Below are 24,871 nucleotides of genomic sequence, written 5' to 3' on the forward strand. Positions count from 1 at the left end.
AGACAACTATGTCAAGTCCAATATATGTGGTTGCTGAGTCTTCCAAGACAGTTTAATGAAAGCCATCAGCCAAAAACTAAGCATGAACAAAATTTCCTAGAATTTGAACAAAGGTATGTTTTCAAAGTACACAATTCACTGCAAAAGCCGCAAAAGCAGTTTTTCTAACTCTATAATATGTACAGATGCTTTGGAAATACAAAAATCCCCATAAAAAAGCAAAATGGTTCCCACACAATACTACAAAAAGAACGAACATTTTTTAAAAAACATTTCCAAATCAGCTTCCTCATAAAAAGAAAGGCCTACGCAATTCATACAACTGCACCGGTTTAATTATTTCCATTGTAGCTATAAGTAGTTCATTAGCTTCTACAATACTGATTTATTTCGATGTGTTTTGGTAACTCAAGTAGGCTCAGATGCTGTCATGATTTAAATTATGAATTATATAAGCCACATTGTAGCTCGTCATGCAATACACCTGTATAAAATAAGAGGTCATATTCAACAACAAAATCAAAGGAATTCATGCTGGAAGACTAATATTCTTATTTTGGAAGCCTCATATTTCCCATGTCAAGGAAACACTGTGTTCTTGGTGTATACTATATGCATTGAAAACTGCAAAATAGATACCACCATTATATTTTTAACCAACATAAAGGCAAATCCAATGCTTTTACATGACATAAATACTCCTGGAGCAATAGAGAAGATCTTTGCGATTGCCAGATATCATAAACATTCACAAACCAAAATGTCTGGATTAGTTTATCTCATAGAAGATTCCTACTGCTTATGTACATCGGTGATATTTATAAACTTGTTATGGTTTACATTTACCTCAAAGTTTGTAACAGCCAGCTGAGACAGGCCATCTACATATGGTCCCAACACTTTGTGCTCTCGAACCTTAAGGGACTGTCGACTCCTATGGAATAAAGCAGACTTTATGCACAACCCACTAGTGTGAACTTTATTGGAAATCAAAAATTATAGTATGAAATAAGAAACTTCTATATAGTCAATTTATGTCTTTCAATTGTAACAGGAGGAAAAAAGTCTTCCAGAATTGTTTTTAACTAAAATTAATAATAAAGATTCAAATTAATCTAACTGGTTTTAATCTATATACATGAATTATTTTAATGCATCCTCCCACCCCAGTATTTGCAGCTGGAACAAAACCTGAAATGCCTTATTTGGCAGGAAGAATGCTGACAAAAAAGGAAGACAAAAGTTCTCCCCCTTCCCCCCAGCAGTTTGTTAAAGCTTCAATTCTTGCATTTTCCACACCTTATTGTCATGTGTCAAGTAAGTCTCAAATCTACCTTTTTAACTTGCATACTTGTTCATACAGTCCAATTACGTTCAAGAATCAAAATAAATACCACATATCAATGCTGGGTGGAAAAAACCCTATCAAACTACCTTGTCTAGACATCTCCAAGCCAGAGAGCCTAACAAGTATTTTTGTGTAGACAAAACAGAAGAGTGCCATGACTATATTCTGAGGTGTTACTCTTCCACATTCAAAAAGTTCAAGAACCAAGTTGTAAATATGCTTCAAACTCCTAGCTGACATAAATTGTTACCTGAATACAGTCTGGATCATATGGCAAAAATACCCCAGAACTTATTTGTGCATAGTCTTACTTTCTGGTGCTAAACTACTTCATACAGTGTTTGTTTGCATTGTTATGACAGTATCCTAATATTTAAATTGATCCACACCAGTTACTACTTTACATACGAGCTTTACGTGGATATTCTCTTCTTTCTGGTGTTTGGTACCTAATCCTTTCTAAAGAAGTCATATAAACACACATTCTGAAAAAACCTTCTCAGAGACTTCCAAAAGTGATATCTACTTTTACAGTTTCAGACAAAAATAAGGAAGGCTGTAGGGGAGAGTCAAGCTACTCACCCTTTCGGGTCAAGCAGATCTCTGACTTTCTCATTGTAGATTTCCATATAGGACACTTCCACTTTAAAAGTATGAGATTCATTTTCTTCCACAGAGATTCTCTGAAATAAAGCACAACAGAGCCGTGGGATCAGACCCAGCTGCTCTGCATTGCCCATCATTGAAAACGATTTTCCTGAACCTAAAGGAAAAAAGGAGAAGAAAATGCTTTAGAATGTAGTTTCTGAGCTAGTCATTTGTTCATGAAGCACATGTTTTAATTCTCTTTTTACTCCCCCAGAAGCATATATCAGAACAATATGACATGCTATTCCAGACAAATAGCTTGCTCTTTGGACTACAAGGTACAGGTAAACAAAAAAAGAAATGATCTTATAGGCTTCCTTCAGCAGGGCCATTACTTGGGAACCCTCTGAACACACTCAAACACGAAAGACTGAATGAGCCTCCAGTATGAACTACTCCTTTCATGCTTTGAAAGTGGCCCCAACAGGTAGTAACTAAGAACATATTTACAGACCTGCTTTTAAGAACTTTACATTGTTAGTGGCTGTGCTAAATGTTTGACATTTAACATTATGATATTTCAAATTACAATTTTAAAATATTATCTAGCTTAATATTTATGTTTTGTTCTTCCCCTTTAGCACAGGAGACTCACCTGTCTGTCCATAGGCAAAAATACAAGCATTATATCCCTGAAAGGCCTTTTCAAGAATTCCTTCTCCAAGGCACTTGAACACCACTTCTTGACCTAGAAAATAATTATTTTTAAGTTTCTTGTAAGTTGAATAGCAGAGCAAAATTTACTGAGAACAAGAAAAAAAAAGTTCTCAAATTGATTTTTTACTATTGAGCACACTGGTGAACAAACAAAAGATTTCACATACAACTGAGTGACAAGTTCAAAACTGCTGCCTGAAACTAGTGTAAGAGCTACCTCTGTGTTTAAATATAGTGCTGATTTTCCTGTGAAGGGAGCAGTTCTTCTAACAGTGTCATATAAGTTGAATGGCTAAAAAATAACGCAGATGTCTACATTTTGTATTATTGAAGCGTAAATTTTGCAATTAATATACATTCTTTAATCACAAACTATACCCAAAAGAGTTCTGTAACAGAATTGCAATGAAACCCACCAGTGAACTAGGATATTAGAGGTACAACAAATACCATGCTAGAATTAGTTAGTAGTAGTTCTCTTGGGAACTGGCCTCAAGTTTCACCATAAGCTATTATGATTCACCCTGTGGCAAGGTGATGCTGGAACCAAGATAAAAGCATTCCGATGACATTCAAGGAGGAAATGCATATAAGGAGGCTGCAAGACTTCAACAGAGCTGTTTGAGGATATATTCTGCCAAATCCATAGTTTGAAACATCAGCTGTGGAATTTCATAGTCTGAAAAGTGTCTCCCTGTGCTAGGCAGATTTTTAGATGTGCTTCAATGTTTTACACGTAGAAGATGAAAACAGGAATAGTGGTTGGGGTTTGGGTTGTTTGGGTTTTTTTGATAGGAAAGCCCAGAATTTGTACACTACAAAGAGGATCAGTGGGCTCTCTGCTGAGTTCTGAGTAGATAATTACACCAGCTGTGTATAGACTCAAAACAAGCAGAGCCAAGCTAAGGACAGTATTTATACACCTTGTGGTGTTTAGTTTAAAATTTACATTCACTGCCTGGTGGCTTTCTGAACAGCTGTGATCAGCTGCATCATTTTGGTAAGTTAGTATCAGAAGTTATCAGTTACAAGAAATTATTTTGTACAGTGGATGCAGTAGTGACTTCCATAGTTCTCAAAATGGAACATACTGGCATAAAAAAATCTAGCTATATATTTATACATTGCATGAGAATATTTACACTCCATGGTCCTTGAGTAACCGGTAGCCCACAAAATTCCTGCAGAAGAACCTGCGGAATGATTGTGGAATGATTTACAGGTATGTAAATAGGACTAAGTACCACCACATTACTTTTATTTTCTTTTAACTTTAACCTAATTTCTCTTCTGTAAAGGAAAAACTAGTGTGGTGATGCCCTATCAAATGGTCTTTGTGTATCCTTCCAGTTGGAATTTCTAAAATTCCAAAGTGTCACTGTTCCTTGGATTAACACAGTTCAGATATGCTGAATACAGGAATTGGAACCAGAGGAGAATCTGCTGTACTCTGGAAAAACTCCATCTCCTTCCCCATGTACATTCATTCACTTCTCATTCAACTTAGGATCATTTCATCATTTTGTAATATCTATGTCAAAAGAGCACTTTTCAACAACCTGGAAATAGCTATAGAGAATGCTGAACTACTGAAGAATGCATGAAGAAAATGTATTAGTGGAAGATTTTAATAAGAATGTACAATACACAAAAATTTGCCTTCCAACCAAATCCTGAGGGCCCATTTTGAAGTTACTAAATATCAAAGAGGCAGGGAGCCACTTACTATGAGGAAGAACACAAAATCAAGCAAAGATTGAATCTGAGTATAATTAAGGGGGGGGAAAGCACATATATTCTGCAATGATTGTGAATGAAGAATAAAACCATTTGTCAGAAGAGGAAAAAACTTTTATTACCCAGTACTAACCAGCAATAACTCAGTAACCTTCTCCATGTCTCCCAAGAAATAAAACAAAGCAGATACCAAAATGTTATAAAACTGTGCACGGTCATGATAACCATAGGATGACCTACAGGATCCCTTACTGCTAAATACCAGGGAAAGAACCCAGTTTGAATCTCAGAGGCAAAGCTGTTTGGGGTTTTTTTTCAGAAGAAATTTAATTTTCAAACATGCAACATAAACTGAAAGTCAATCAGACACTAATGCTTAGTTCTAAACTGGTATTTTTATTACAGTTTTTAAGAGCTCAGCAATACCAACATAGACAAATGGGTCATTAAAGAGTGATGTTTATAGTAACCAGTCAAATTATCATGGGATAAAATGAGATTTGTTTTTAAGAACACTCAGAGAAAAGAACACAAGACCTTAAACCTCAATTATGGATATTTTCTTTATGTGCTGATGCAGTGCACTGTTGAAGGTAACAGCATATCATCCATGATATTTTGATATTTTTCATTACAAAACCTAAGTGTTTCCCCCATGAATTTTGTTAGTGTCTTCACAAATGGATTACAAAAATCTGTATTATACAGAATTATGTCTACATGCACTTACGGTCAAAAGAAATAATGCAGTTCCATTGTCTACACTACTGCATTTTTTGGTTTGCTAAAACCTATACCTCCTGCAATTAATACTTTTGACTATTTATAGGACTTTTCCTCCACAGATACCTAGTGTTTAAAGAGATAAGGAGGGGTTTTAACTTGATTCTAACTTCATTTACAGAAAAGAGAGAAATACAGAAAAAAATTATTAAATTTATTTAGTTAACAGAAATACTTCCCCTACACCAGCCTTTATTGTCTTTAAGACAGGGATTCCAAATCTTCCAGCTGGCTAAGACCACAGAGTCTCTTACAGAGGCAACTAAAGCCTGGCCACTGAAACACCCAGCCCCTCTCTCATCTTCCGCTCAGAACATGGGAAAGCCTTAGGTGGCTGACACATATGCAGTCAGTCAAGCTGGGGAAAGGATACCCAAGGCCATCAGGGAGCCCAGGGTAAGCATACAAGCTGCCAGTTCTCACAGGCCAGGATCTCCTGTCTGCTTACCCCTTCGAGGAAACGGGAGCAAAGTCTGGTGAATTTTTCTTGCAGACCACAGTCTAAATAACCTTGTTTCCTTTACTTCAAGGAACAAGACTGTTAACCTGGTATCATGCAGTGAAAAAGATTATCAGACAATGTTGCGGTATGCTCTATAACTCTAGTTACATCCCATGTGGCAGTGCCCCTAACGCTGCAAGGTGTGAAACTCTACTAACACACTGTTGGGGATGCTGTTAATCGAAACCTGAGAAACACTGGTGGATGCCCACCCAGTTCTGATGACATACTGGAAAGCAACCTCAAGACAATATGGAAACCTTTTCCACTTTCACTGGACATCTGTAACTCTTCATATCTTCCAGACATTATCTGTGCATTTTGACAAGTGCAACCACAAGCTTGATGCCAACAGTAGGGAGGGAAAAAAAATAATCTAAGATCAAATGAAACACTCTCAATCTCTCAGAAAGCCACTCTGAGCAGGAAACTGACCCTATAATCTTTCCATCACTCTGACATGCTCTTGACATTCTTCCATAAACATAAACCAAGATAATAAACATTTGTGTTTTAGCAATAACTCACTAAAGATATTGAAGATTTCGGCATCTGAAATGGTACCTGTGACATACATGAAAGCTAAAGGGAAACACATCCTCCTCTCAGGTTTACATTTTTAACCTACATATATTCCTGGAACTTTCAAATGCCACACTTGTGTTATTACCACGCATCAAGGGCATTTAGTATGGCACTTTGAAGCTAAAATGTTTTTTCACATGTTCTCTACCCACTGAAATGGCTATGTATTTCAATGGCAAAGATAAAAAACAAAGTAAAGGTAGCAAAGTATGGCAGTGTACATGTTAATAGTGGCTATTAAATTATTAATAATTCTAAAATAAAACCTGCACATTATCTACCCACAGAGCTGCATGTGAAAATCTAAGTTGGGATCTCTGAGCCAACCTAAATTAATAGAACATTTAAATTTGGAAAATATGTAAGATAATAAAAAGTCCCTGAAAATCTGAAGATAAATACATACCCTGACATGCAAGAATACAACACACATTTTCAGAATGAGATATTTTTATCTCTATGTTCTTTCCCCTTCTCTTCCTCCAAACCAGCCCCTTACAGTTTCTGAAGCTCCAATTGGGAGAACTGATTTGACAGTGTTCCTAGGGTTCCAGAGGAACCCTGGGATCTGTTCTCACAATCTACAAAATGAAACTATTTACAAATAAAGTTTAAACATTCACAAGCTTGCTAGACTGGTGACAGCTGACAAAAGAGAAGAGAGGGAAGAAAAGGGAGGGAAGGAAAAAGGGCCACCCCCTTTACAAGACTCCCTTTTAAAAAGGTAGTTAATAGTTACTGCCTTTCCTAAGATCTGCTCATTTAGTGACAAAACACATTCAAGATGTACTGTAACAAAAATTAATTTCAGTGTCTAGTTTTTAGGTGTCTAGTATTTCTAGCTCACAACATGTCAGTCTTAAACAGGGATAACTGTCTCGTATTAGCACAGATTCATTCAGCCAGGTCACGACTCCAACATTATGACACATTGGGGTCATTCCTAAAATCCCCTACCTTACACAGCAAAAATAACAAGTTATTACTTGGTTCTAGCTATGTGCAACACTGAAAAATCAAGTCTCTTTATGGCTTAATCTCTAACACAGAACTTTTTAATAAGCAAATCTTGACAACAATAAATTGCAGTTGGTTCCATGATCTAATAGTTAAAATAAAACTTGTTCTGTGGAGATCAGAATTATTAAATGTTCTCCTATAGTTTTAAAAGAATATCTCAAAAATGGGAAGAGAGATGCCTATGGTTCACCTTAACAAGAACCTAAAAGCACAAGAGCTAGCATCATCTAACTAGTGCAGCCTAACACTACATAGTGACAAAGTACTGCAGTCTTTAATGTTCAAAGCCTTAATTCACTAAAACATCTCCAGTGCTTCAAATTAGGTGCTGCAACATCTACATTTTAAGTGCCTGACCCATAAAGTGCTAAAACCATACTGAACAACTAAGTTTCCCCCAAAATGTACATGTCAGGTGTCAGCTGTGTGACACAAAATTAAGTCCTACATTCTATTAGAATCTCCTCTAAAAAAAATGAAGTCATCAAGGGAACAGTAAGAAAGGAATAGGTTTCTCCCATGTAACAGCTTAAATGTTAGCCAGAACTACAAACAGACACTCGTGTCTGATCAAAATCCACAACTTATGATCTCTCATGAGGGTAGAAGCATACAGTTCTTTAAGCCAATTGCCTGGTTTGTTTCCTTTTAAAAGTCAGTGAAAGATGAGTAGTCAAGCATACATCCTATAAAATTAAAGCTTAGCCCAAAGTCAGGTGGTTAGGCTTTCAGGACAGTGCAGCCTGCAGAAACACAGAGCTGAGATTTCAGGCCAAATGAGATGCAGCTTAGGGTGTTTAAGAAAAAAAAAAAAAAAAAAAAAATCACAGACAAGTCAATACAGCATGGGGTCCTTAGAATGGACCTGCCTAAGTGCTAAGGTAATTATTTATACCATCTCTTCAATCCTTCCCAAACTGAAGAGTTTCTTTCCTTCCTTTTAAAAATCCACTTCATGGCAGACCTCAATAGGCTCTTACTGTTGTCTAGGCTTGTAAAAAGAATTCTTTGTTCTCGTCTCTGAGAATTTCTCAATGTCCTCCTCTTCACCAAAATTCCAAGCTGTTATTTGTCTCTGTGAGCTGTTCAGGGCAAGCAGGTATGTCCTCATACATGAACTGACTCTTGACCCATTCAAATCGAGAAACAAATGGTAATAAGCTATTCTGCTTACTCTCAAAACACCTCTCCCATAGCCTGTAAGGCAAAGCTCATCCCTTTTCCAGATCAAGGCACAGTCATTCTGTCCTATAACCAAATTCCTCTCCCTCCTCAAAAAAAAAAAAAAAAAAAAAAATCTATTTCATTGACCTATCTTTGGGTTTCATTTTATTGTTTGGGGTTTTTTTTCTTTCCGACTAGAGGTTCATATTCTCACCAAATACCCAACTATGTGTTTCAGAATTAAATCATCAGAAAAAAGGTGCAGGAGATAGCGTGTGATGATCAGCAGAAACCCAGAGATTTGTAACCAGTTCCTTGCTTGGAACGACACAGCCAAAAATGTTTGGAAACACACAGCATCAATATTCAGAGTAATCCTCCCTCTACGTGCTAACTGGTTGGATTTACAAAAAAACCCCCAAAACCAACCCCCCAAAAAACACCAACCAAAAAATCCACTCACTTTTAACATAGATTAGAAACACTTCATTTTCAGTCTTAAGAGCAATTCAGAGGGGGTTCTGCATCTTGCATTCTCTAAGATGGGATATCAAGTTGTTAAAGAGCCTCCACCTCTTGCAGTATCTGAAACCAAAGCACCACTTTCACAAAGGTCTTGTAAAGAGCTTACTTCTCTTCTGTGCTCCAGACTCCCTGCTGCCTTTATGAGAGATACAGTCCTGAAAGGACACCTGCAAAGGTGCCCTCTAGATGTTTTTCATCACATGAAGGTTACCTTAACTATTTCTGTTAGTGATAGTCCTGGATCATTCTAGAATTTTACAGCCCAATTTGCACTTCAGTGAGAAAAAAAATGCTAAAAAAGCAATTCTGCTACCAACAGCAACAATCCCAGTGTTTTCTGGAAAGAGAATGTAACTTTCAAACTGGAGTATGATCCCTTATACTACCTGAATAGTTGTTCAGAAAGAAAATTAGTATGTAGAAAATAAGCCTTATGTTCAGCCAAAAAAGCTGAAGATATCTCACTGAGTATGTTTAGTGTAAGAGAAAGAGATAGCTAATCCCGTTTCAGGGTCAGCCCCGCTCTCCCACAGGCTGAGAATTGTTACTAGTTACCCATGTGATTAAGTTTATCCAAACAAGAATCTCACTCTTGTGCAAACAATATTAATAAGTGCCAGTAGTGGTGTAGATCAATTAGCAAAGTGAAAAACAAAACCAGCCCATGCATGATAGCTTTAAGAATCCTGTAACAAATACGTATTTCAAGGACAGCACAAACTTTGGTTTTGTTGACATTAAAAAACACAAAGACTAACAGGGAAGACTTATCCACATAAGTCAACGCAGAGTTCAGACGGATGTTGTCTGTAGTGCACACCATTCTGTGGGTTTTCCAGTGTCCCAGCCATCAGTTGACAAAATCTTTAATATAATATGATATACACAATAGATCTATTCAACGTAATGCAGAGAGCAACGACTGATAGAGTAGCTGTTGAAATAAGCTGTAAAAATCTAGTTTTGACCCAAATTAGAAATAAATAGACCTAGAACCCAACCAAATTCACCTGGAGATGGCTTAAACCGAGACAGAAACAAGTTTAACTGGTTAGGGGTGTTTCTTTGGTCTATCTCTTAGAATCATAGAATCATTCAGGTTGGAAAAGACCCTTGGGATCATCGAGTCCAACCATCAGCCCTACTCTACGAAGTTCTCCCCTACACCATATCCCCCAACATCTCATCTAAACGACCCTTAAACACATCCAGGGATGGTGACTCCACCACCTCCCTGGGCAGCCTGTTCCACTGTCTGACCACTCTTTCTGTGAAAAATTTTTTCCTAATGTCCGGTCTGAACCTCCCCTGTTGGAGTTTAAAACCATTCCCTCTTGTTCCATCGCTAATTACCTGTGAGAAGAGACCTCTCTACGATGTCCTTTCAGTAGCTGTAGAGAGTGATGAGGTCTCCCCTCAGCCTTCTCTTCTTCAAACTAAACAGTCCCAGCTCCTTCAATCACGCCTCACAGGATCTGTTCTCCAGGCCCTTCACCAGCTTCATTGCCCTCTGCACTCGCTCCAGCACCTCGATATCTCTCTCGTATTGAGGTGCCCAAAACTGGACACAATACTCCAGGTGTGGCCTCACCAGTGCAGAGTACAGGGGGACTATCACCTCCCTACTTCTGCTGGTCACACTATTCCTAATACAAGCCAGGATGCCGTTGGCTTTCTTGGCCACCTGGGCACACTGCTGGCTCATGTTCAGCTGTTTGTCAATCAGAACCCCCAGATCCTTCTCTTCCTGACAGCTCTCCAGCCACACCTCCCCAAGCCTGTAGCAATGCATGGGGTTGTTATGGCCCAAGTGCAGGACCTGGCACTTGGCCTTGTTGAAGCTCATCCCGTTGATGTTGGCCCACTGATCCAATCTATCCAAGTCTCTCTGCAGAGCCTCCCTATCTTCATGCAGATCGACACTCCCACTTAACTTGGTGTCATCTGCAAATTTACTGATGATACACTCCATGTCCTTATCAAGATCATCAATAAAGATGTTGAACAGAAATGGTCCCAACACCGAGCCCTGAGGATCACCACTTGTGAGCGGCCGCCAGCTGGATTTAGCTCCATTGACCACCAATCTCTGGGACCGTCCACCCAGCCAGTGCTTGATCCAGCAGACCATGTCTTCTCTACACGTAAGTTAGTACCATGGTGCACCCAATAGATGCAGCTCCCACCTGCACACTGGAGGCACATGGGGCCAAGATCTGGGTGTGCACCATCACCTCCTTCATTTAAAAGAAAAAGGAGGCATTCAGGCACAAAAAGAGGTGCTGCATGCTCCAATGGCTCTACCAGCCTGAACTATGAATACTGTGCAGTGTACCTGGTCAGTGCAAACAGTTACTAAAGATGAACGCACACAGAACTTTTTTCCTGAAGAAACCTATCTTTGCTCAGGCAAGTAAAAAATACAGCAGAATCTATGATCAAGTGCAACCCCTAAGATCTGGGATTTGATACTAGGGGCTATGGCAGTAGCAAGTAAGACAAGTATATGATAGTTCATTTATTAGACCACTGATCTCAAACTTTGAGCTAACTAACCTTATCAACCTTAAAGATTTCTTATGGGCCACAAAACTTCATAATATGAGTATCTAAAACTGAATTTTTTTTTTTTTCTCCTTTCCATGGATCACAGCCTTGAAATTCCAGTGTTCAGAAGTCTATCAAAACAAGTCCTTTTGTAAAGTACAAATATGCTAATACACAAATCCAGCTGGGTTTCCAATCTTGCCTGGATTATCTAGTTTTTGGGAGGAAAGAGTCAGAAAGCTGACTGCTCAGAAACATTAAGGATCTGAACAATCAGACTAGGAATTACTTGAAAGATTTGAAATAATCACACTATCTGAGGAAAACATGCTTTATTCTTCTACTGTGCACAGGAACACAAAGCATTGAAAATGCACATAATCATCACCAGCATTAGTCAGAAATAATTTCTGATGCAAAACTGAAAGTTTATTTTACATGACAGAAACAATCCTCACAAAAGGTTCTTCCAGGGGTTAAAAGACCACCACTACAGCTTCAGTGTAAAAGCACCCCTCCTGAACAGTGTACCGGGCACCCTAAAGTTTGCATTCTTTCTAAACTGATGCGCTAGCACTCACATGACTCAATCCCGGTAAAAATGAGGTCTGCTTCTGTGAAGTCACTCGAGCATCACAGTACAAAATGCAAAAACCACCTCCAAAAAAGCCCAAGCTTTCATGTGTTCTCAAATTATTTACACTGTTAAATGCATAGAAAATAGTTTACCTGCATATTTTGTGGTGTTTGATTCATCCATGGACCAGAAGCAGTGATCAAAGGCAAACACCTGTAGAAGCACATAAAAAGACAAATTAGGAACTCTGGCTACTCTTAAAGCAGTACAAATCCATGACTTCAATTGCAGTTAGGCTCCCCTGTTTCTATGGATCCTAAATCAGAACTGTAAAAAGGCTTCATCAGCAGGAACACTTTTGGGAAATCTTGAGAGTTACAGAACTGCAATACTTTTCTATCTGTATTACACACAATACAAAATACTGCTTACTGTATCCCTTAACACAGACTTCAAAACACAGACAAAACCTAGTAATTAGCTCCACTCTTCTCCAGGCACTAATGCTGACAAAAGTTTCTGCCAACAGTAATGAAATAGCACCAAAGGGACTCAATATACCGAACTTGGCAAGATGATTATTTAGCAGACATCAATACAAGACGCACAAAAGTTTTACCATGGGTTGGACTTCTAATGCTCAAAGAAGAGCATTACTACTTACAAGCCTTAAGGAGCAAGTAAGTAGTATCAGATTACCTGCCTAAACTAAGAGTACAGAACTGGATCTCTGTAGAGGAAGCTCAAAAACTACAAACAGAAAATGTAGCTCTACTAGACAAACAAGCTATCAGAGCCTGCTCTAATAAAAAGACTTAATAATTATCACCTCAGTCAAGAGTTCCAACTGGGTAGAAATTGAATGAGATTCAATATTGTGCTCAGTGGGCTTGTAGACCTGGAACAGCGTTCTGCAAAAGCACTTAACACACTGGGATTTGAGTCAAGTTACTTTTTCTGCACATCTGAGAACATCATGGTATAGACATTTAACACTGTTGACAACTTTATATTACCACAAACAGACCTTAACCTGCAGTCTCTCTTGCACATTTTACCATGGTAAACTGACCATGGATGAGTTAATTACATAGATTCTATTTATTTTTTTCTTTTGGGGTCCCAAGAGGTGGGGGGAAAAAGCCAAACCACCTTCTTTATTAAACCTTTGCCTGGGCCAAGATTTTCTTTGCCTAGTCTTCCAACACCTGATCTCCTTAGTGAGACAAACCATGCAGGTCAATGTAGAGCAAGATCCACAGGCTCTATTAGCAGAAATGCTGAACTCCCTATGAGACAAACCCTGAAGTGAGGAAGATGACGGAACATTTTGGTTTGGCTTTTGGGGATGTAGAACATCTTGGATCCCCTGCTATTGCAGAATTAGCATGCAAGCCAATCTACCAATACATTGTAACCTAACTCTTCCCAAAATGTCTGGTGCTGCAAATATTTCAGAAGGATAAAACCAGGTAGCACAGTAACCTCACTGCCTTCCCTTTCCTCCAACTTTATGCAAACACATCAAATGGCCTGAGAGAAGACTGGAATTCCCTTCTGAAGAGAAAGCAAACAAATAAACCCCATAATAATAATAATATAACAGGGAGGTCTGAGTCACTTACTGCAGCACAAACAGAAAGAGACAACTTCATGAGTCAGGACGTTCTCTGATGTGACTGAGTCAAAGATGTAGTTTTGCCACTGAATTGCAAGCAAAACGCAGCAGTTACTCCACCTTATCTTCAGACCTCCACGTAAGTAAGGGGCATTTAAAATTATTTTTGTGCATTTGTTTATTGTCTTCAAATCTAAGCATAAAGAACTCTCTGTCATCATTAAGAATGCTCTAACCCTTCTCCTAATTTTTACAGTACAAGAACTACTGTTTCTCTTCTCATATTCCACTTCTACAGAAATTGTCCTCATGGGACTTGATAACAATACCTAATCTCTTGATGATCAAACAGCAAACAGTTCAATTACAAAAAAAAAAAACCAAACGATTGTAAGGATCCAAATCTACCAGACGCCCATTCTTCCCCCTTGAAATTGTTATCTGCAGTGGATCACATAGCCCAGGAGAAAGGTTACCCAGCTACACACGCTCACATGTAATGACTCAAATGTCCATACAGCAGTACCACAGGCCAATTTAATCTATTGTCCTACACATTTTCCCCTTGGTTAACATGGAAAATTGTGACAAGATTATTCAGTGACTCCTAATTTAAACACTGATCTTGCAAAGAGACTTTAAAAACTGGAACATGTACCTGCAGTCAAGTGTTTCTAGTAGAAAGGCAGTTTTTATTTGGATTTTTTTTTTAAAGTAAAAATCGGTCAGACTGATTTTTAAAAGTTAAAAAATTATTACGCAATAGGAAGAGAAAAATTCTGTCTCAAGATAAAACAAATGTAAATATAGCAATTTAGTATGTTTTCATACTAAACATAAAAAGCCAGGACATTGACTTAAGTCTACTTATAAAATCTGTTCTGGAAAATTGCCAGATTCTTCTAACAGAACTAACAAGATTACTCAAAAAAGTGTCAGACAAAAAAGTGGAAATTGCTGGGGCCTGCACTATCTGCAAAACATGTAGAGCAGCTGCATAAAACACCCTTCTTCATTAAAACAGGCAGGCAAACATTTAAAAATTAATTACTTTGGTGATGACAAAACAGCAACCTTGAACATTCCCAGCAACAATAATTTAAGGAAGCACCCAAAGCAATTTTCAGGACAACTCAGACCTTTGGGAAAACAGATTCCAAATGCAAGAATTAACAACATAAGAAACGAGGCGTACAAGAGCAAGAAACTTGGTCCCAATCAGTGAGGCTCTTTTGCACGTACATAATGAAGGCATTTTATGGGAAATGCCTGTAGGACAGCATCCCATCTGAAGAGTGATCCTTTTGATCATCTTTTCTGTATGAAGATGATTTGCTAGTTTTATATTTTCCTGACCTCCAGTGCAGGAACAGCGGGACATGCAGTCCAAGAGCAGTATGCAAGCATACTTGGGGTCAAGATACAGAACCTATGCTATGATGAAGAAAAAAACCCTTAGAAGTCTCATCTAAGGTGCTCCCTTCCTTCTCCCATCTTCACTGATTATTACTTGAAAACAAAAACGGTGGGTATCAGTTTTTCTTTTGATAGAAGTATGCAGAATAATAACTTTCATTTTTTCTCCCCAAGATCCATTTCCCTGAAGAAGGTATTAAAGCCCCTGTCAATATGACTATCAAAGCTATCAGAAAGTTCTTTTAATGCTAAACTCTCCAACTCAATAGCCAGTACTCAAACTGGGCGTTACTGGACACTGAAAATGAGTTTTTAGCTTTCTGAAGAAAAGAAAAATCTTTACCAACTTATAACAAAACTCTATCAACCAACTATATCAAAACTACTATTGAAACATTTGAACAGAGATATCTGTGACACAAACAGAACTTTTTAAACTTCAAGCACCCTCTGTGAATTAGTTTTTAACTACATTTTTGGAAAAATCTATTCCATTTAGGTGTTTTAACATTAAACAGAAAATATTTGCCTTTTTTTCTTTTGAAACTCGAAGTTTAAAATTGCTACCTATATCTCCACTAAGGATTTCCTTAACTTTCAGTTATTCTTCTAAGCATTTGGACAAGTATTTCTGCTTTTCTACTGCTCTGATGTCAATTCCACAGCCACTGTAACAGGAAGCTTAACGTATTTTCAGAAGGTAAGCAAAATGGGAAAACCATGAAAGACAGGTATACACCTACTTCAAGTGTCTGCACATGCTGGCATACAACCACAAGCAGACGGTAAGTTCATACAGGTGTTGGCCAGTTCTCACAACCAGACCAAAATTATTCCGGGCTTTTAAATTAACAAACAAGCCTCAAAATTTTCTTATTTTTGCAAGATTCTATACCTCATACTTCATCCTAGGATCGAAAAGAGAAAGCTAGATAAAAGGAAGCTGCCAAGAACCTGCCACACTAGGGTAGTGCCTTCTAAACCAAACACTTTGAGCGGAAATAAGGGACCAAAAGGGTGGCTTTTTCCCAGCTCTATTATTCCAGTGTTTGACACTGCACAGTATTTTCAGCCTGAGTGGTATGACAGTTGTAAAAAAACTTGGACATCACATTTTGGACATCCAGAAACAGTCAAGTAACAGACAGAACTACAAGTAATGGAACATGACTCACCAGGACAGATCTTGCACAATCAGAAGTCCATAGTAAAAATAAGTATATGAGCTTGAGTACGTATTCTTTGTTTATTAATTGTAAGAATTTTAACTCACAAACATTACAGCACAAACATAAAAATGGAAAGTTATCAGAAGGAATTAGCCAGGAAGCACTAGATCCTGGTTCTACTGTATCCAGAGACATCATAAGTGTGCATGTTACCCTAGGTAATAGCTACATAGGCCATTTCTAGGTTAGAGAGAATGATACTCGGAGTGTTAATAACTATTAGAAATTAAACAAAAGACTTGTTCTGGTAACCACAAAGTTTAAGTAAAGAAAACATATGGGGCTTTGATTCAGTTTTCTTCAGCAAACACCTACAGCTGTTTAAGACAGCTGTTGATTATTGTTTTGCTAAGGAGGCAACTAGAAGTTATGGCTTCCACAGTAGGTCCATGCATCCACCACATCAGTGAAAAATCTGGAGTTTTGTCTGAATTTCACCTGTACCCGTGGTTTAAAATGAGATTGCAGATTTTAAAATAGAAGAGCCATTGTGCCTGACTGCTACACAGCAGTAACTTCTCACAGAATCAGAAAAGACAGCCAAGGGGTATTCATATTTTAAATAACCAAACCAGTATTCTGCAGAACTCGTTTTTATTAAAGCCCCTAATCAATGGCTTGAAGAATTAATGATTTTAAGGGTTTATGCATATGAGTATACTTATGTGAACTACTTACAGGTAATAAGTACCATATCCAATATTAACTGCTTGCCAGATTATGCCAAATGACATAATTAGTTTAGAAAGGAGTCTAATTTCACATTCATTATTAGCTGTTTTGAAGCCTAATCCTTGGTATAGACTAGACAGAGTCTGGGGCTTCCAGCATTTAGCAATGCATTATCCAAAGTGACCATAATCACTAACATACTGTCTATGTAGCTATAGAATATAGTAAACGCATAGCTAACATTTAATAGCCATTTCCATCTGACCAATAGATGGGAAATTAATCATTTTGTTTTTACAGAAAAAAGCTACGCTGGACAGGTGCAGATATCACTCACATCAATCTCAATGAAGCAGTCAGTCTGACATACGTAGGGTAACTTACAGGGCTGCCTGGTTGCTAAAAAGAAAAGCAAGGGAGAACTGAGGAAGGGAAATTTTCATTCACAAGGCAGCTGTTCCTACATCCTATTACAACTGCTGATGCAGATAAGTGATAAAGGAGATACATTAGAAAATGGCAAACAAAGCCTACACCAGTAAGTTTAATGTAAATGGCAGCCATTAAAGAACTGACAATAAAAAGAAGTTGGTCACTGTATGACAAACACAAGACCTACTACAGGCCTAAATAAGTAGAGACAGAAAATCTGAAGGTGGGCTAGGGCACAGCTCACAAATCTCAGCTCAGAACAGCTGTTTTACCTTTGTCACAAAATTACACCAGAAGCCCAAGATTAGTAATATGTTTAATGTAGTAGATGTTTGTAGAAATAGGAAAACACCCTAATATCCTTATATAACTTTTCCTACCACAGCTTCTGAGCTACCAAGTTGAACTGGGATCACAGTTCATCCATGGCTGACAATAAACTAGCTCATTAAACATCAAGAAGCTTCCAATATTTATGAAATTTAACTTAAAAAAAAAAATCCTCATTTAAAGATCAACTACATGCAGCACCCAAAAAACTGTACAGATCACGAAAGATCCAAATTTCATATCACATCTTTACAAACTCACCATCAGTGGAAACAGGCGTTGTAAAACCCTTCTGACTCAAACTGATAAACATTTCACACAACATCGTAAGTTTTGGCACTATAATTTAAGGATATTAATGACCATCTAACTATACCTAACAATAATGTGGCATATATGCACAAGCGTGCAGCTGTTATGTTTTTGTCAAAGAAATGCAAGGCCATAACTAAGTTCTTGCATAATGTTAAGAATAACTTTATCTGCCTGTAATGGAATATGAATGATGTACTACAGAAAATGAAGGCTCTTCTAAAAAAGCTTTTGTGAAATTTCACCAACAGAAAGGAGGCAGCTTTTGGCTTTTTAAAATTTTTTTAACAATGATCAAACTCTTTTGTATTAGATATATTAAATGGGATTCAAATAACAACTTTATTAAATGTTTTCAAAAAATTGGGTCCATTTTAAGAAATTCTATCATTCGGGGGGAAAAATAAATCAGTATAGCATACCATTTTAAACTAGTATCTGTGTTATTCATTTTCACCTGCTGTGACATTAAATTACATATTTTTGTTTGTTTTTTCAAATACGATTATTTAAATTCATGTTAAAATAGTTTGTTCAATTCTTTCCTGCCTATTGGGAATAATACTGAGAAGTTGTTTTCTTCTGACACTTATATTAATCAAAACAATAGATGTTTAAGTTTTATATATATGCACACACTTATAATATAGATGTCTGAACCATAAAGTGCACTGATATCCATATAAAACAGATACAGATCAATATCCATTCCAACTTCTATTCCCAGAAGGCCTACAGAATGCTCTGCTACACCTGCAGAAGTCACATCAGACTTGCATAGTGTTTCTTGAAGATCTGCATATTGAAGAGAATGTAAAATAGAACCTCATTCAGAGCTAACTACAGCTTTCTGCTGTAAAAAGTACCATCCAACAGAAAGAATAAAATTATCATTAAATTGCTGAAGCAAAATACCAACAGTGTTTTTCATGTGCTGACAAGATGTAGTTCACACAGTCCTTTTACCCTATTGTTGCTTCCAGCCCTGTACCAATACTGTATATGTTATCCCAGTAAGGCTCCTTCTCTATCCCAGTAAGTACATAACACTATTCTCCCTCCTTTCCTGTGCATTACAAACACCACAGAGAATCTTTTCTAGGCAAAGTCCAGTGCACTTTGGTCAATTATACCCAAATTATTAATTCCTGAATACCATAACCTACAAACAAGAACAGGTTTTTTTCCTCAGTAGATGTATTTTGCCACCTTTTAAAAACAGTACTTTAACTTTTATGCAGAGTTATGTGCAATTAAATGTTTTATACACAATACTTATTTATTCTTTCAAATGTTTTTATGAATGCATTAAAATCATGGCTTGTCCTGGTCACAGCTTTAAGAAGTCATGTGCCTTGCCTGCATGTCAGTTGGATTGAAATGTATTCTTCTGGAATTATGAAGTCTTTAACTTATAAGTATGAGGAATAGATTTTTCTAAAAATGTGTTTTCCTTTATCAAAGCTGTATTGATCACATACTACAGCAACATGCCCAACACTTCTGCATTGCTCAACATTTTCAAGCAGGTACAAATGCAAAGAGAGACAAAAGACTTACCTTAGGTGGTTTTCTAGATGATTGGCAAAAAAAAAAAAATCAGCAACGATGATGAGCAGTACGAATACACCATTCACATACAGGGAAGGGAGCAAAGAAAAAGAAAAGAAACAAAGTCAGTGTACATCATTACTATAACCTGATTTTTTTTTGTAATCCACAATGTACTTAAGAATAATAAGATCAGAAGATATTTATATGATACACCACAGATTTTTAACCAGTAATTACTTAATTGCTAATACAGCCCCATATTAAAAAGAAAGGAAAATGTCAGATTCTTTATAGGTATAAAAATCTAACAGCACTGAGTTCCAGAAGGAGGAGAAGCATCCATTTTGTCATGGAAGTCAAAACACAGCCCATCTTTTGTGGCAAACAGACTGAGCCTGCAAACTGGCAGACCAAGGTGCCAGGATGAAGCCCTACTGACTTCAGCAGTGCTACACATGCAAGACCAAGGTAAGACTCAAACAAATGTTTCTTGGAGACATTACAGAAGTGTGAAGAAAAACAAACCTGTGTTTCTCCTAGGTACTGAAAGCCTACACAGAGCATAGGAAGCCAACACAAAAACACCATTACCTTTCACACACAACTCCAACCAGTGCTGTCAGAAATAGAACAGAGATGACAAACCCCCAAACTAAAGACACCAGCTCAGAGTACTTCAACTTGTCCTTAAATGCTCTTATGCTTATGCTGGCAGCCATATGGCCACATAGTAAATTAAATCAGTTTGGAGTTTTTTGGTGGGATTGGTTCCAAGTGAGATCTCTGCCCTGTCTCACTGTGCAGCCCTGTGCTCACTAATGCAAATGCAAGAGAGGAGGTGAAAATATGGTGCAGAACTAGACTGACTTAGGACATTCATGAAAACTACAGCCTTAGGCATATGTTTAAATTATGTACTGAAATAAGCCTGAAGTGATATACAGAAGAAATTTCCACTTGCTCTTCATATCAGGAAAAGCAGCATACAAAAATGTGGATGAAGAGGAAAAACACAACCAGAATAGTCTAGATACAAAACAGCACAAGCATAGAACGTAGTAAGGTTTATAAAACACAGATATGGATGAAAGGTCTCTCCAGCAACAGACACACTACACAAAATTCAAAGATATCAAGAGGCTGCAGTCTCAGTGCAGAAACACGCGGGACCAAGCCATGCTTTCATCCACTGGACTACACATGCTAACTCCACCAAGTTGCAAGGTGGGGGGCAGAGGATAACACTGAGCAGTTCTCTTAGCAACCCACAATACAACGGCTCAGCAAAAAAAGCTGAAGAGGCACAAATCCACAAACACATCTTACACAATCTTTCCTGCCTACTCTCAGCTCGTACCTTAGATGACATGCCTGCCTAAACCAGAAATTACATAGCTGGTACACAGTACTGGTATAATGCAAACACATTGCCTCTGAGCCAAACCAGTCATTGCACAGCTTTACCCTTTCATTAACGGTGGCCACACAGGTTCAGTTCATAGCTAGCTCATGTCCAGGTGGCTCAGAACTTGTGCAGAATGCCCTCTTACCTAACTGAAAAATATCTTGTAGCTGAATATTTTTCACTTTAATCAATTTTGAGATGTGATCAAAGTCCAACGTTATCAGCTTGTCTAGCCAGAGTTCCAACACCAGCTCTAAACTTCCAATTCCTACTTGGAAGAGAAGTTCCTACTGAAGAAAGTCATGCAAGGTTTTTTGGAAAGCTTTTAAATACACTCATATCTTGAAAAATAATTCCAGAATACATTAGCTTTACTAGGAAATTCCTGATAGAGTGCTATGCAGGTTCAGCAGCAACCCTAAACAGTTTAATTGAAGTAAAAAACAATAGAAAGTTTATAAACTTGGTTTTTTCTGAGATCATTCTTATAAACCTCAATTGGAAAAGGTACATAACATCACTAAAGTAAACAAATGGTTTGACACATTTCTTAAGATACTTACTCAAGCAATATCAGCTACTACCTTTTAGGAAGTTTCCTCTTATTTTCCTCCAATGCCCATTTTAAGAAAAACATAGTAGTGACTTTTTAAACCACTGGTGGACAGCAGAGCTTCCCAGTTGGAAGCAAGATGTTCATCACTCATTCCCTGGATTTCAAAGCACAAGGAGCTGCAGCTTCATACCATATGTCACATCCTACTGCTCCAAACTCTTTGGCTATTAAGACCAAACTAGCAACTCCACAAGTCACCTGCTAGCATCATCAACAGCAATATGATCAAGGGCCTCTGGAATAAGTCAGCTATATTGGCTCACAGGTTAGATTTTTTTAAGCTAGCTGGAATTTCCAAATAACCAACTCACTGTAACCATTATCCTGGCAGTGATTCAGATGGAGACACTCTGAAATACTTTCTTCAATCAAAGGACTGGGGCTAATAAAGAACTGCTTACAGTTTACCAGAAATCACATCTATAGCAGCTTAAAGATGTGCTATAAAACCTCCATTACCCTCTATCAATTTTTCACGTAAGTTTTTTAGACTTTTTTTTTAAATGTGCTTGATGGTTTCTTTCTTTTCCCAGAAACCAACAGCTTTCAGCTTCATAAGTAATTGAATTTGTCTCAATTTTTACCAAACACTGACCATGCAAATGTGGTGACTCAGCATCACAGCTGGGACTGGGGGGAAGGGATGGACAACAAATCACAGAGATACAACAATTAGCATTTTTATTTCCCATAATTTTTAATTCCATGTCTAATCATTCATGGTGCCAATGACAGTGTGCAGGTATACCTACTGAATGACAACAAAACCTCCTCTAAAGCGGACAGCTAGTACGCTTCAGGATATTATCAGTTACCTAACCCTCTAATGCATCTGCACAACAGAAGATTTTGGTGTAACCTGACGAAGGGCATCTTCCACCTGCACACTCAAACAGAAGACTGACTCTTCTCACATGCCTAGAACTCAAAACCGAAGTAAATACTACTAATAGCTGTGAGAAAAATATTCTCACAGGTCAGAGGAAAAGTATGAATTTCAATAACCACAAAGCCCACTGAGCTTCTGAACTTCCTCCTGCCTTAAGCCCGTATGTCTGCTGAGGGTAACTACTCAGACTTTAATCTTTCACAACAGTACTAAGCCTCTCCTGTCCTGCTTGGCTAACACACATCAAGATCCCAGAGTGCATAGCTACCTCAAATTTTTATCCGAATGGAGAAAACCAATTCTAGAAAGCTTTGTGCTAATGCAAACTTTTTTTTCCCCCCATTGTCTCTTGCTAGAACTAAACTCATAATGCTTCTCACATTTGCTAAGAGAATTGATTCACAAAATGTCAGTTCTCACATTCTATGCCAGCACACAAATAAGTCATCTTCCTGACTGCATCCACATTTTCTCTCTACCATCTAACCACTGCCTGTGACAGCACACGATGAGAGGAGTGACCTTTGCTTTAACAACAGCAAAGGTTGTTTCTTCTTTTTTTAACTACCTACATTTCACAGGAGTCTCCCTTTTTCATGTAACAAGCTGATATAACCTGGTATTACATATTCTGACCGGAAAACTAGTCCATTGCAATACGAAGCAACAGAAGACTCTCTTGCACTATAAGCATCCAGAAGTACACAATACCACCACGACACCAACATCTTAAATACGTCATAATTTTCAGAACTATACCTGAGGTTTTCTGTCCCTTACCAAGTGTTGTCAGCATTCCCAACCAAATGTCACTTCTACCAGAAGCAAAAACATTTTATATATCAAAAAACTTGAAAGAATGGGGGTTTCTCCCCATTCCATATAATGGGGGTTCGTCAGCCCACCCATCCCCAGTCAAGAATGTCACTTTCAGTAGGGACAAGGTATGTTTAAAAACAAGAATGTAGGTGTAAAACCAGGTACTCCCCATCAAAGGAGACAGAGGAACAAGACATCTTTGAAAAACAGGTCTTAGATTCTTTGGAACATCATCCACACAGCCCAATTCATCTCCAATTCAGCTGTGCTAAGAAGCCACGTAGGTCACAATTTACTATAATTGTTTCAAATTTTGGAAAGCATTCTGTGGATTCTTTTCCCTTCTCACAATTAGTTAATAAATACAAAGCAATCATAACCAGCTACATTAAGTAACCACACATAGTATCTATAGCAGATGATGAATGAACCACAGGGTTTTGCAGCTTGCTCTTCTAAGCTGACTACACCAGAAATCGTCATCTAAGACACTGAGTCTGAAATATCTTTTTGCTCTCATCACACGTGCAACCACAGCAAATTCATGGTACTCACTGTTTTCCCAAATACATAGTTAAGTGTTTACATGTTCTGTCTACATAGTCATTGATGTACTCCTCAGGATCACTGGTCAAAAGAATTATTACAAGCAACTACTAATAGGTATAAAAGGGAGAGAAGTCTTCAGGTTTTTATGTGATGAGTTGAAAAAACAGTATTCCTTCCTCTGTAAGCATAAAGATGCACAACCTCAAAAGATCATCCTGACAGATAAAAATAGGTTTTTTTTTTACATTCCACTGCTCCAGTAATCTCTGGAATTTAAAAAACAGCTGTTCAAAACAAGTATTACAGTATTTTTGAGTGTTTTTTAATTTTGCTTTGTTTTTTAAATCAGGCTGCCTTACAACTGAGGCTGAGAATATGACCAGCAGTGTGTGTTTGCCTCACTCAAAGGCAGAGTGCAAGTGAACAAACTAGTGGTAGGAACATCGTAATGAGTGCACCTTGCTTTACTGGATCCAAGTAACTGCATTGTTTGTTTATCCATGTATATAAGGCTTTCAGAGTGGCTGCAGCAGAGATAGCAGACATTCAGCACTCTTAACTGCAAAGAACGTAAATTATGTAGAAGCAAAGAGATGATGTTTCTCCTATCTTTCACAGTAAGATCACGCAGCTCTAGGATCCTTCATTGTCTCATGGTTTATCACTGTAAGCTGTTACTTGCAGGCTTGATACCAAGCATCTTAAAAAGCATGCCTATATATTATTAATGGATACTGTACTAAACAGAAGCACCTATCTAGAAAAAGATCGCAATCTGCCACAGTAACAGTTTCAGATGATCATGTACTGCAAGCTACTGGCAGTACACCATTTTCTCTACAAAGAACACAGAAAAAGGACATTTATTTGCCCATTTTCCACTTCTGTTTTCTAAATGCAGAAGATCAAAGGAAATGGCAGGGGCAGTGCCCTTAAA

At 37.8% G+C, this 24,871-nt stretch overlaps 1 protein-coding gene across 5 annotated transcripts in view; it reads right to left on the reverse strand.

Moving 5' to 3' along the window:
* KIF13A (kinesin family member 13A) overlaps positions 1 to 24,871 on the reverse strand; it is a 113,964-nt gene that overhangs the window by 52,743 nt on the left and 36,350 nt on the right. For 4 of the 5 annotated variants that reach the window (XM_074829157.1, XM_074829176.1, XM_074829149.1 and 1 more), the window contains exons 3-7: positions 19,663 to 19,675; positions 12,246 to 12,306; positions 2,592 to 2,684; positions 1,931 to 2,111; positions 847 to 934 (exon numbers count right to left, since the gene is read on the reverse strand). In XM_074829157.1, coding sequence (XP_074685258.1) covers positions 847 to 934; positions 1,931 to 2,111; positions 2,592 to 2,684; positions 12,246 to 12,306; positions 19,663 to 19,675 — 436 coding nt within the window. The remainder of the gene's footprint in view (positions 1 to 846; positions 935 to 1,930; positions 2,112 to 2,591; positions 2,685 to 12,245; positions 12,307 to 19,662; positions 19,676 to 24,871) is intronic. The other variant, XM_074829166.1, reaches the window with a different exon arrangement.

The sequence above is a fragment of the Strix aluco genome, chromosome 1 (genome assembly GCF_031877795.1).
Source record: "Strix aluco isolate bStrAlu1 chromosome 1, bStrAlu1.hap1, whole genome shotgun sequence".
NCBI classification, from domain to species: Eukaryota; Metazoa; Chordata; class Aves; order Strigiformes; family Strigidae; genus Strix; species Strix aluco.